Source organism: Eubalaena glacialis, chromosome 4 (assembly GCF_028564815.1).
Source record: "Eubalaena glacialis isolate mEubGla1 chromosome 4, mEubGla1.1.hap2.+ XY, whole genome shotgun sequence".
Taxonomy (NCBI): Eukaryota; Metazoa; Chordata; class Mammalia; order Artiodactyla; family Balaenidae; genus Eubalaena; species Eubalaena glacialis.
Window position 1 is genome coordinate 133,799,260 of NC_083719.1, and position 14,488 is coordinate 133,813,747.

General features: G+C 40.8%; 1 protein-coding gene across 1 annotated transcript in view; it reads right to left on the minus strand.

Moving 5' to 3' along the window:
* Positions 1-1,109: 1,109 nt before the first annotated feature.
* The window catches only part of TIMD4 (T cell immunoglobulin and mucin domain containing 4), a 35,340-nt gene continuing 21,961 nt past the window's right edge, over positions 1,110-14,488 (minus strand). The window contains exons 6-9 of the mRNA XM_061188371.1: positions 5,578-5,624; positions 4,015-4,108; positions 2,200-2,239; positions 1,110-1,251 (exon numbers count right to left, since the gene is read on the minus strand). Coding sequence (XP_061044354.1) covers positions 1,179-1,251; positions 2,200-2,239; positions 4,015-4,108; positions 5,578-5,624 — 254 coding nt within the window. The 3' untranslated portion in view covers positions 1,110-1,178. The remainder of the gene's footprint in view (positions 1,252-2,199; positions 2,240-4,014; positions 4,109-5,577; positions 5,625-14,488) is intronic.

Genomic DNA, 14,488 nt, shown 5'->3' on the forward strand with positions numbered 1-14,488 from the left:
AGTATGGTTACCTGGAAAGACTGTGCACTTATTTCATTAAGGCGGTTACTGCCCCAAACATACCAGGAAGTATTTCAGACAAATTTCTTTCAGCTCTGGCTGACTTTCCACATTTTTGCCCAACCAGAGGCCTCTCACTCAGGTGCACATTCTTTCCATTCAGTCAACAACTGCTTGTTTTAACCCTCTCCCATGGTTCCTCATGCTACTAGCTCTCAAAGTGTTTAAATAAACCTGTTCTTATTGAGGAGCCAATTCCCATGAACTTTATTTAGAGAAACTGATCTGGACCGGCTCACTGTCACATCCATGTGCCGGCCCCGCTTGGACATCCATGTCATTCACCACAATTTACTCTGATGAACTCTTGGCTGTTTCCAACATTAAATTCCCCAAGCAAGAATTAAGATGTGACACTATGGTCACCTCTAAATATACTCAGGTGTGAACAGAAAATAATAGAAAACCTAGACGTTTTAGAGGTGAGTCAAAATGATGGTGTGATTCCATGTCGTTTCCTTCATTATTGATGACAATCAATACATAATATATTATCAGTATGTTATTGATGACGATCAATAATGCAGGGATGCTCATACCATACCCAAAGTGGGGCACTGAATTCTTAAAGCTGGGCATAAAAGGAGAGATACAAATGCATGCAAGGCAAAGGCAACTAGGGTAGGGAAGGGACCAGAAATCGTGTCCCAGAAACAAGGCAATTTAGAGAAACATGAGGTTCTCCTTTCGGTATCTGGAGCACTGCTACCAGGTAGAAGAGAGTTTAGACCTGTTCTGTGTAAGCACAAGGAGTTCAGCTAGGACCAGCAGGCAGATGCTATCTGGACACAGACTTTGTTCTAAATATTTCTAAGTCTCAGAAGTGCCCTGAGATTGAATGGACTTCCTTGGGTGTGATAGTGAGTTCACCATCACTGAAGGTGTTCAATTATACTGTGGAAGATCACTTAGCAGTGATGCTACAGAGATTAAACCATGAGAAGGTGTGGTCTCTAAGGTAACTTTCACTTGTGAAACTAAGGCAAGACTGGATCAGTGACACCAAGGCAACAGATGGTTTTTTTTAAAAAAAAAAACAAACAACAAAACATTCTAAGACTTATTTTGATAATTCACACATCATATCCTCATCCTCAATCCTAAGAGAAAGGGGCACTTTAGAGTGTGAAAAGACCATCTTCATCTTCTCTTCCGTCGAGGACATTTTTACCTTCTCCAACACTGTCTAGCCTGTAAAGAGAGAAGAGAGGCTGATGATGAGAAACACCAAGACCGGGAATGAATGGATGCTGCTAGATTATAAAACAACTAATCAAGGGCTGTTAGAGTTAAAAGGACTCAGGGTCCATCCAGTCCAAGCCTCACATTTCACAGATGGGAAAACTGAGGCCACAGGGGATAAAGGGCTTTTGCCAATCTATTATAATAAGGGGATTTAAAGTTTCTGTATTAGCAAAGTATAAAATTATGATCTAAATGTGTTTATTTACCAAGAGGATCTCCAAGTATGACTTTGAAAAGTTACCTTGCTAACCTTCAGTTTCCCTACGTGTTAATATTTACTTGTTAATATAGATATTGTGGTATTGATGCAATTTTTTTTTGATGCAATTTTTAAGTGAAAGCAAGGTCTTCATCACAATTTACACCAAATCTTTTCATTTCTTTACCAAAAAGCTATACAACAGGACAGATATCCAAAATCCCTTTCCAGAGACTTCAAATTATTTAAAAAACAAAACAAAAAACTGCTCCCATGGTCTAATTTGCCAGAGGAATTAAATCCCAGGAATGATACTATACATGTTTTTTCATTTTCCATACTGCCAACTCACCTCTCAGTGAACTCCAGTTTAACAATGACCTTTTAAAGTGAGTCACCCAGAGTGGAACAAATAATGGGTAGAATGACATATCACCTTCTTTCTTTTGCATGTCATACTTCTGTTAATGCAACCTGCCACTGTATTTGCATTTTGGACAAATATCACAGTGTTAACCAAGACGGAGGTTAAGGTGAGCTGAATCACCACATCTTTTCCACCTCTAATGCCACATCTCTCCAACCGTGTATTTAATCAGAATACAAACACAAGTCATTAAACCACTGAGTAGTATCTAATCATTTGTAACAGCTTGTACAATCATTACAACAGTCAGTCATGCAAGATGAATTACCTGGTGTGTTTCTGGACACAACTGGTTTCCATGACTTTCCCTGAAAAGACAAGGCCAGGTTAGAAGCGGAGTAGCTGCGTTTATGTGAAATGCTGGGGGAAGGACGGAGCAACATTATGAAGAGCACAGGTGGTCCAAAGGTGGGAACTTAGGAACTGGATTTGGCAGAGAAAGCCACTCCTTTCCCCAGATCAGATGATTGCTTCTTTAGGCCCCTAGTTACTGCTCATCAATCACAGAGCTGTTCCAACATCGTGGGCAATGGTGTTAAGCTGCTTTATTCTTTTTTTTTTTTTTTTTTTTTGGCCGGGCTGTGAGGCTTGAGGAATCTTAGTTCCCCGACCAGGGATTGAACCCAGGCCCCGGCAGTGAAAGTCCTAACCACTGGAGTGCCAAGGAATTCCCTGAGCTGCTTTATTCTTGAGTTATTTGAATTCAAGTAACTCACTTGGGTTTTAAAACACTTCCTTAGGACACGTACCCATAATTTCCCAAACTGTAACATGCCTTTGTATGAAGGTTAATGGCAAACTTCCACTAAGCTCCAAATTTCCTTTTGCAGTGTTCACTAGGGATAGATGTGGAGACACACGACTTTCACTGTTGCTCAAACAGGCTGAGATGGTTACTACTAGTCAGAGCTCCTCACTTACTACCAGTTTCTGTTAATGACTACAGAACAATTTTTTCCCCATTTTTACAGGACCAGGTGCTACGTGCCTGTACTTGGCATGAAAACTATAAACCCCGGTTCATGATTTCTTTTTGCAATGTTTTAAAACTTTTTTTTTTTTGAAGGCAGGGGAGGGCAGATACAAGGTCATGGACCAGCTCAAGAATCTAATGACAGCTATGGACCCTGTCCTCTGAAAACTGCAGATATGAATGTACAAGTGCTTTTGCACACGATTTTAAGGGATTCACTGGTCCCCTGAGGTCCATCTGTGGACCCTAGGTTAAGAAGTTTTACTTTAAGGGAACAAATAAGAAGACCAGGGTGATTCACGGCTCTCTTCTTGGGGCATTCCTAGCCAGAGGAAGAGGCTGGGTCAGGGTTTCCTCCACCCCAAGACGGTGATAAGAATAGTACTTCCCACTTAAGGCAGTCAGGAGCATGAAACGAGTTAGATATGTCAAGAATATAGCATCATGGGACTTCCCTGGTGGCGCAGTGGTTAAGAATCCGCCTGCCAATGCAGGGGACACAGGTTGGATCCCTGGTCCGGGAAGATCCCACATGCCGTGGAGCAACTAAGCCCGTGTACCACAACTACTGAGCCTGTGCTCTAGAGCCTGTGAGCCACAACTACTGAGCCCATGAGCCACAACTACTGAAGCCCATGCGCCTAGAGCCCGTGCTTCACAACAAGAGAATCTACCACAATGAGAAGCCTGTGCACCGCAACAAAGAGTAGCCCCTGCTCGCCGCAAATAGAGAATGCCCCCGCAAGCAGCGAAGACCCAACACAGTCTAAATAAATAAATAAATAAATAGATAAAATAAATTAAAAAAAAAAAGAATATAGCATCAGGACTGGCACAGAATAAGTGTCCAATAAATAAAGGTGCTCTTCTTTTACTTTTCTTTCCCAAAATATAAACTCTGTCAGGGGGATGATGCTCAAAGCCTTTAGCATCTTAGGGAGAATGAGTTTACCTCTAACCTCCTTGACGGGGATGATGAGGGCAATGATAGATGTGGGACTCTAAGGAATGGGGAAAACGGGCAGGAAGCAGAATCCATCCACTCCCAGATCCCCCTGGAGTTTCCAAAGCTCTGAAGGGCTTCATCCCACCTGGTCCTGCCCTCCTTACCTCGAAGGAAAAATGCCAGAAGCAATGCCAACAGCACAAATCCCAGGGAGGGAGCAATGATCTTGAGCAGGTTGTAGTTGTTGGTCATTTTTATCTGGTGAGACACAGGGAAGGCGACTGGGTCACTCATTTCTGAACAGCATCCTCCTGTGAGTTTCCCATCACTGGCCCACCATCCAGTGACCGGCAGCTTCACTGCAGCTCACCACCTTTTGCCCAATGTGTCTCAAGATCAAAACAAAGCCAGCCTTACGAATTAGACTTAAAAAAAAAAAAAAAAGTGGAAAATCTGAAACATTTTACCCAGACCCTTCCCTCAAATTTTCCTAAGTCTTAAACACCAGGCAGCAGGGCTGTGGGGTGTGAAGATTAAAAAAAATAACTGTCCTGTAAGCTGTGGCCTCCACTGTCAAATCTCTTTACTGGCCATCACCTAAATCCTTTCAGCTCTACCTACACCTGTGTGTTAGTTCTTTTCCTGGCTGACTTAGACTTCTAGAGGCAATAAGATGAAAGAGAAAGTGGAACTCAATTTCAAATTTTCTGCAGTGGTGGTTCTCAAAGTGTAGCCAGGGGACACCCCATGAGATCAAAATGATTTTCAGGACACATCATTTGCCATTTTTACTGTCATTCTTTCATGAGACATACAGTGAAGTTTCCCAGAGGTTACGGTTATGTGACATGTGATGTGAAGGTGTCAGTGCTCTGATAACATAATATGCAAGATACGAGAACCTCTATCTCCTATTGAGCCAGACATTAATGAGACTTGCAAAAATGTAAACCAATGCCACTTTTCTCACTTATATTTCTTCATTCAGGAAAATGTAGTAATTTTTCATAAAGTATTATTTATGTTAACATGTAATGGGTTTGTTATACTTTTTTAAATGAATTCACATTGTTTTTAACTTCTCAGTTTTAATTTTTACAAATGTAAAGGGGTCCTGACACCAAATAGTCTGAGAATCACCACTCTGCAGGCAGCATCTAGCTCCCTGGGGGCTACACCATCTCCCATTGGCCAGGCCAGGCTCCATCCCCTCAGCTTCCTATCCCTTCTCTAACAAGGCAGCAGAGGCAGGGCAATAATCTCTCTCTGAGGAGAGAGAAGGGGAAGAAGGAAGAATGAATGAGAGCTTCACTTTTCCCTTATACGTTGTCTATACTACCTGACGGTTTTACATGAAGCAGCTTGAATCACTTTCATAATAATACAAATGAATGAAGGATAAGCTCAGAAAATAAGAGGAACGCTGGTGACAGGTGTTGATTCTGTAGAATGTCACTAATTCTGGGGCAGCAGAGGGACCACATAATAATTTCAATGTTTTTGTTTATCCTTTTTTCTTTTCAAAGTGTCTGCACATATAGAAGTAACGATATCAACATTATTTCTGCCAAGACTACAAGTCTACAAATTCCTTCACTGTTTCATAACAGTTGCAATGTATTTTGCCCTTAGATAGATCTGCTTCCCCAGTCCATTTCCACAAACCTTTATTGTGGATTTTAAAACTGTAGGTCATATACTTCGAAATACTTCACAAAAATTTTTACCTGTTCTGATTCAAATCCATTTGGCACAAGAAATGGTGTCTCAGATGCTGGGAAGGAGAAAGAGAAGATAATGTTTATATTTCCTGTGGGAGAATAAAATGCCACATCCTGAAATAGACACTTCAGTTGATGTGTTTAATCTTTTTTTTTTTTTTGGGGGGGGGGTTTATTTGTGTTTATTTAACCTATCTTCCCTTTGATAAACATGCTTTTTTTTTTTTTTTTTAAGACTTTCTTTAGAGCAGTTTAAAGTTCACAGCAAAAGTGAGGGGAAGGTACAAAAACGACCCCTATAATTTCTAACCCCACACATGCATAGCTTCTCTCCTTATCAACCCCACCCCCCAGAGTGGTACGTTTGTTACAACTGATGAACCTAGATGACACATCATAATGACCCAAAGTCCACCATTCATATTAGGTTTACTCAGTGTTCTACATTCTATGGATTTGGACTAATGTACATTTATCCATCGTATGGTATCATAGACAGTATTTTCACTGCCTTCAAAATCCTCTGTGCTCTGCCTATTCATCCATCCACCCCCTCGCCAACCCCTGATCTTTTTACTGTCTCCATAGTTTTGCCTTTTTCAGAATGTTTTACAGTTGGAATCATACAGTACACAGTACGTAGCCTTTTTGGATTGACTTCTTTCACTCAGTAATATGCATTTGAGGTTCCTCCATGTTTTTTCATGGCTGGATAGCTCTTTTTAGTGCTGAATAATTTTTCACCGTAGATGTACCACAGTTTATTATTTATCCATTCACATACTGAAAGGCATCTTGGCAGCTTCCAAGTTTGGGCAATTATAAGCTGTTGTAAACATCTGTATGCAGGTCTCTGTGTGGACATAAGTTTTCAATTTCTTTGGATAAATACCAAGCAGTGCAATTGCTGGATCTTTGGTAAAAGTATGTTTAGTTTTGTAAGAAACATTGTCTTCCAAAGTGGCTGCACCATTTTGCACTCCCGCCAGTAATGATTGAGAGTTCTTATTGCTCCACATTCTCATCAGCATTTGGTGTTCTCAGTGTTCCAGATTTTGGCCACTCTAATAGGTGTGCAGTGGTATCTCAATGTAGTTTTAATTTGCCTTTCTCTCATGATATATGATGTGGAACGCCCTTTCATATGTTTATTTGCTATCTGTGTATCTTCTTTGGTGAAATGTCTGTTAAGGTCTCTGGCCCACTCTTTAATCAGGTTGTTTTCTTATTGTGGATTTTTAAGAGTTCTTTATATATTTCGGTCGAAAGTTCTTTATCAGATGTGTCTTTTGCAAATATTTTCTCTCAGTCTGTGGCTTGTTTTCTTATTCTCTTGATCCTTATCTTTGTCTTCAACGACATCTGCCAAGACATCATCTGGATCCAGGATTCCTCCATCTGTGTATTCTAAGTGATGAATCTTCACCCAGTACCCAGGATCGTGGTTACTCATCTCCTGCCCCTGCTGGCTCCACAGTCTCCCTCCACTCTCGTGTTTAATCTTTTAATCCCAACTTTCCTTTTTTTGCATAATTTATTTATGCACATTTGTTTTGGTATGTTTTTATCTAAAGCTCATCTGCTGTCCAGTATTATCCCACAGGAGCATCTCCATTTTATAGATGGGTAGAGTGAGGCCAGCAGGCAATTGAATCTAAATTTTCTTTAAGCCCCAGTAATGCATTCAGGACTTTTCTCCCGCAAGAAAACCTGTTAACAAATATTTATTAAGCATTTATTATAGGCCATGCACTATTCTAGCTGTACCATCGACCTTCTCGATGGAGTTTAGAACTTAGTACGGAAAAGCAAATTTAAACAAATAATGTAAATAGTTGAAAAAAAGCAATTGTGCAAAATTCTGGGAAGAAATAGTATAAGGTGTCAGAGGTACATCATAAGGATGGCTGACCGGTTCTAGAGGGTCACATCCTTGAGAATGTGAAATTTAAGCTGAGACACGGAGTCATGGATTTATAACTGATAGCTGAGTTCAACAAGGGAACCATACTGAGAATCTACCAAGTACTAAGCACAGTTCTGGGCACCAAGAATGCAGAGATGAATATGGCATGGTCCCACCCTCATGAAATTTACAGTACACTAGAGGAGGGAGACCAGAAGCTTATTTCAGCCTAACAGGGCAAAGGTAAGGATGCAGGATGGACAGGCTGCTGGGGAGGGTGGGCAGAGGGAGAGGCACTTAGCCCTATGGTAGTTCAGTGAGTGCTATCAGAATTAAGCTCCATGAAGACACTGTCCCTCCGTGCCCGCCCAACAGTGGGACTCCAACACTGCCTGGCACATACTTGGTGCTCAACAAATGTTTGTTGAACGAGTTAACACCTGAACTGAGTTAAGGTTGTGTAACAATGAACAAAGCAAGATGGTAAAGGCATTTTAGGTAGAAGAACATCAGCAAAGCTATGGAAACATGAAACAGGATGGTTCCCATTCAACTGGCAAGCATCTGTGAAGGTGTAAAATGAGAAGTGGGGGGTGGCAGGGGATGGCATGGAGATGGGCAGGAACCAGTCACGGAAGGCCTTTTGTTTCATGCTGCTAAGTCTCCCTTTAGTTCTGTAAGCAGTGGGAAACCACAGAAACGTTTCAAGCAGGTTATGATCCAGTTAGGAGGATAAGAGAACAGCCAAGAAGAGATTACTATCTATCTGATTCCAGGTCTGAAATTCAGAGCTGGAAGCGAAGGGAGAGAGACAGATTCCAGAAATGCTTAGGAGGGAGATCAAGAGGATACGGACATTGAAGGTGGGGTGAGAAAGAGCTGAGTCTTAGGTAACTCGAAGTTTCCTCCTTGCGAAAGTGGGCCATTGCCTGAACTGTCCCCCTAGGACTGGGAAGAGCAGACGCAGCAAGGCAGGGGACAGAAAGGCAAGGAGCTCAGATTTAGAGTCGCTGAGCGTAAGGTACCAGAGGGACACTGCAAACCCTATTTGCGTAATAAACAGTTGACTGATTTGAATCTGAATCAAACTCAGGAAAAGGTTGGAGCTGGAGATACTGATTTGGGAGTCATCAGGATCCAGGCAGCAGATAAAAACCTCAGAGTGTGTAAGAAACCCAACGGCTACATGTCCAGAGAAAGAGGGGAGCAGGAATCCTGAGAAACCCTAGCACTTAGAAGGTAGGCAGAGGAGGTGGAGGAGAAGGAAGACGAAACACAGCAGGGAGCAGCGAGTGAGAGCAGTGTCCCGGGGCCAGGGCAGGGGAGAATGTCCAGGAGGGATGTCACGTCATGTGTGCAATAAAACCTTCCCATAGAAGCAAAACACAAAGCCACACACAGAGGAGGCCCGAATGTAACAAATAGCTAGGGTAATAATTACTGAAATTGATCGCTGTTTCCCCCAAGCTTCTCTGCACTCAAGGCAAAAGGAGAAACGTGACAGGTTTTGTAAGGCTCATAATTTGGTACAAGAGAGCTTACTTGTTCTACAGGGAAAGTGACTTGTTGAATGCCAAGGAGCATAAAACTCAGAGGGGGAAATTCAGCATGTTTTCATATCCTACAACTTAGTTAATGTTGTTTTTCTCTCAGCTATTATCCCCTGGAGCTGGAAACTGCAGGAAAGTATTCAAAATTCCTACCCTGTTCTGTCAAAATCCTGCTGTATCACAATCATTTGTGATGGGTAAGCCTGAAATTGAAACCATCAAAGAGAAAAGCCAGCCTGGGTCATTTCTGTCAGAGCTAATCTGTAGTTTAAATTGGAGTCGTCTAAAGGGAGACACATTTTGCAAACACAAACCCTGCTGAGTGATACAAGACAGCACTTTTTCTTCTCCTTCTCCTCCTCCTTCTTCTGAAAATGCCAGAAGCCCAAATGGAAGTACTCATAGGGCTGCAATGTTATACACCAAAGAGCAACAAGAAATACACATTGGTGGTTGGCTTTTCTTCCTTGTGAAAAGTAGCAATGCCTGCGGCCGGGGGATAGGAGTTAGACAAGTCCAGGTTATTGGTTTTTGTGTCCTCTGTGTTCTGCTGGCCATTACATTCTCAAGGCCCTGAACGCTGCCACGAGCACATTCAGGCAAAGGCAGAGCCTCCCAGAACTTGCAAGAAAAGCACTTCTGTGAGAGAGGAATGGTAGTGGGTTGAATATTGTCCCCACGCCCACCCCCCGCAAATCATGTCCAAGTAGAACCTCAGATTGCAACCTTATTTAGAAATAAGGTCTTTACAGATGAAATTAGTTAAGGATCTTAAGATGAAATCATCCTAGATTTAGGATGATCCTAAATCCAATGGCTGGTACCTTTACAGGAACAGAAGAGGACACACAGAGCCACACACAGAGAAGGTCATGTGAACACGGAGGCAGAGATGGGAGTGATGCTGCCATAAATCAAGGAATCCCTGCGGCACCAGAAGCTGGAAGAGCCAAGGAAATATTCTCCTCTAGAGCCTTCAGAGAGAGTAAGGCTCTGCTGACACCTGGATTTCAGACTGCTAGCCTCCAGAACTGTGAGACAATAACTTTCTGTTGTTTTAAGCCACCTTGTTTGTGATAACTGTTACTGCAGCCCTGGGAAACAGATACAGGTATTAAAGGAAACTGACGTATGAAGAATGAGAGTGGCCTTCCATGGGGGAAACCAGCCTAAGAAAGAATAAGGAAATGGGTGCTGAGCACACATAAGATGACTAAATGGAATCGAAAGGCCTGGCATTAAGCTCAAAAGAGCATTAATCTAATATATTATTACTAGCATTCCACTGAACATTTAATCCTCAGGAACAACCCTATGGGGCAGTCAGGCCATATTGCCAGTGAAAAAACTAAGGTTTGGAGGGTTGAGCAATGTGATGAAGGTCAAATAGGTCGTAGGTGGTGGAGCTAGAATTTGAACCTGTCTGACTGACATCAACACCTATGCTCTTAACAACCTTATTATACTGGAGTTCGAGCATAATTGTACCACGTAAATAGCATGTCCCACTGAGGCAAGAAGGAATGCTCAGTATAATGATTTGCACTGAATCTAGAAAAGTGATGGTCCAGAGCTGTGGTCTCCAGAGTGGGCTCAGCGCTCACCTTGACTGTGCAAGGCCATCCACTGGGAGTGGGGGAAATGAGAGCTTCTGTTTACATTTAATTAAATTGAATCCTTGCAACATTTATTCTGGAGGGATATATTCCAACATGTACATGTTAGTATGGAGGTGTATTTGAACAAATTATCAATAAGTGTTTTACCACTAATAATACATTTTTAGCCTGGTCAAGAGAGGAAGAATGAGTCACTTGGAGACTATGGTAGACAAAGTAATGAAACCCAAAGGTGTCCATGTCTAATCTTCAGAATTTGTGATATGTATATGTACGGCAAAAAGAGACTTTGCAATGCGATCAAGTGAAGGCTCTTGAGATGGGAAGATTATCCTGCATTATCCAGTGGGCCCAATGCAATCACAAGGATCCTTACAAGAGGGAGGCCAAAATGTCAAAGCTGAGTAGGTGAAGATGGAAGAAGAGGTCAGAGAGAAAGAGGGATTTGAAGATCCTATGTTGCTGACTTAAAGATGGAGGTAATGGGCTGAAAGCCAAAGAAAGCAAGTGACACGCAAAAGCTGGGAAAGGCAAGGAAATTGATCCCCCCCCAGACAATTCAGAAGGAATACAGCCCCACCAACCCCTTGATTTTAGGACTTCTGACCTCCAGAACTGTAAGATTAATCTGTGCTATTTTAAGACACTACCATTCAGGTAATTTGTAATAACAGCAACAGAAAACTAACACAGAGACACTGGCCTCCAAGACAACAGTGGCTCTGGGGATGGACACATGGGATGAAAGGAAGATTGCCTTTTTATTTAAAAGTTTTTTGTACGCTTTGTAGTTTTGTCATGTAGGTGTAGTATCTATCTTAAAAAAAATTAGTTAAATTGCAAGAACAACAACAAAAGAATCTTAAGATTAACCATGCTTTTCCCAGGTCCATGTACTCACCAATGCTTCTGATGAATATCAGATTTTCCTACAAGGTGAGAATGTATTTATATTAAAAAAAATATTAATACCTAAATAGGGACCCCTTGGCAGCTAGAGTTCTCACTGTAAATTAGTAAATTGGCTTGCTGGTTTAATTTTAGGCTCTTGAGTTCTGGGTATACATGGGTACTCTGAAAAATGGAATTTCTGTAAAAAATTAACCCCAGACCTCAGAGCACAGTGAGGCTGCCAGTCGGCCTCCATCATGCTTTACCACCACTAAGTATTTCCCCCAGACTTCCTGGCTCTGTGATCTTGGGCAAGACATTTCCTCTCTCTGAGCCACAGTTTATTCATCTGAAAATGCTGCTATTTCACCAACTGATCTCCTATGTCTTTTTTAACCTTTATATCTCTGGATAACTTTTTACAAAGTATTTGAATGACCTGAGAAAATTATCATTACATAGTAATTTTTTTAAGGATATAAAGCTATACTTAGTGTAGGGAATGAATATGTAAATACTTCAAAATATATATATATAAACACATGTATACCTCTTGTTCCCCAAAGAAAACTAAAAAGAAATCCAGGCTGAATACACCTGACTTTGAGTGGAAATATTGTAGGCAATTCAATTTTTTTTATTAATACTTTTGTATGATTTCTAGTTTTCTCAAATGTGAAAACTTTAACTGTAAAATATTCCGTGTATCATGTGTTAATTACTGGAAACTCTGCAGGATGACTTAGTGAAGGGCAAACTGTTAGGGGTGTGTCATTTCTCTGAAGCAAGGCCACAGTGACATTCTAAGTGAAACTTTGAAGACCGCTGTTAGAAACTCATTCACCCGCAGCCAAAGAAGGGTTTTGTGGTGCTATTAGAAAAAGGCACCTCCTAAGATCTAAGAGTACTGAGGTATGAAGATGTAACAGGGTATATATATTAGTCATTTTTAAAGGTCAAAAACGGTTTGTTTTTTTTAAAATAATGAGTGCATATAAAAACTGGTGAAATCCAAGTAGAATTTATAGTCTAGTTAATTGTATTGTACTGATGTAAATTTCTTCATTTTGATAATGTACTGTAATAGTGTAAGATGTTGCCACTGAGGGAAGCTGGAGGAATCTGTAGCTCTCTCTGTACTATTTTTGCAAGTTTGTGGAAGTCTACAATTATTTCAAAATAGAAAGTTTTTAAAAATTAGTTTAAATATCAGCCATTTCATATAGTTCAATCTAATCTATGCATGACACGTAGTAGCTTTGCAGTAAAGACTTGTTGAACAAAAATGTTGAATGAACTTTAAAGCAAGTTTTAAAAGACTATAGAGAGAATGATTTTGTAAACAATTTGAACATTTTTATGAAAAATAATAATAGATGTGACTATGCTATTAAGAACAAAAAATGACCTGAGAGGATATAGCCCAAACTGTTACAGTATTATCTCCTCATCTCAATCATTTGGGGCGGGGGCTGGGTGGAATGTTTGGAATACAAGGAACTTCAACTTTATAGTGTTTTAACTTTTTATTTTACAAGAGCATGTATTTATTTCGTAACATGAAAAATAAAGTTTAAATGTTAACAGTACGGCATGAAAACACCATCTTTCCCTTCAGAAGACTTCTCATCTAGTAGGGTAGGGGGCAATGTTCAGTGTACACTCAGGAAAACAAACCTATCCAAATAAATTCACATCTGCCCTTTCTAAGGAATGCATCCGGTATCTGGATGGTATAGATCAAGGGCTGCAAATGACAGCCTAGGGGCCAAATCCAGCCTTGGCCTGTTTTTGCACAGCCTCAGAGCCAAGAATCCTTTTTAGATTTTTAAATGGTTGGGAAAAAATCAAAAGAAGCAGAAGAACTCATAACACATGAAAACTGCAGGTACTTTATATTTCATTGTCCATCAGTACAGTATTATTGAAGCCTAGAGACACCATTTGCACGTGTGTTATCTCCGGCTGCTCCTGCAGTGTTAGGGCAAGGTCGAGTAGCTATGACAGAGACAGCACGGCTTGTAAGGCCTGAAGATGTATTATCTGGCCCTTCATAGAAAACGTTTGCTGACTACTGGTAAGTGAGTCCACATGCAGAAACAATGCCCATGGAGTCAGGGAATTAAATGTGTTCTATCTGAGTATAATTTTGAAAACCTTCAGACCTTCACACCCTAGGGTGATGAGAGACTTCCCTTCAAGGTGATTTTATACCTGAGGGAGTAGACTGGACCCCACTCTCTTACTCAAATAAAACCATGTGCTTTGTGCAATTCTGGAATGGCACTGAATTTTTAGGGTAGATAATCTTTTAAGAATCTGTTTTGAATATTGCCCATTTCCAGCCCATTAACAGAAATGTGCTTCAAAACTCCTAGAACCTCCCTCTCAGAATCAGTTTACTGAGCACTATCACAGGCCGGGCATAGTGATGAGCACTTCATGTACATTATTTCACTTTAATGCTTACAAAACCCATTTTACGGATGTATAAACTGAGGCTGAAAGTTTAAATCACTCATCCAAGGTAACACGGACAATAAAAGGAAATTTGAACTCAACTCAACTCGGAATGACTCAAAAAATCATGATGGTAACCTCTCTGAGAGGAAAGAAAAAGAGCATATTAAAATCCTATTTGCAAATGTGAACTCTCTAACCAATGGGTTTCATGCCAGAAATCACTTGGAAATAAGAGCACTATCTTCTCAGTGGGTACATTTTAAAACTCATATTACATATGTTGACTCATCACTGAATTCATAGACACTGGGACTCATCGGTCTCTACTTTTAAAACAAATTTAGTTTTGAAATAAGTCAATTCAATGATATAATCTTAACACAACCTAGAATTTTAAAAGTCAGAACTTCAAGCCTTCAGAGAAGTTTCTTTCCTTTCCTAAGTAGCAGCTGGCTTATGCTGTCCCCTTGTGGCTTACTTGTGGTATG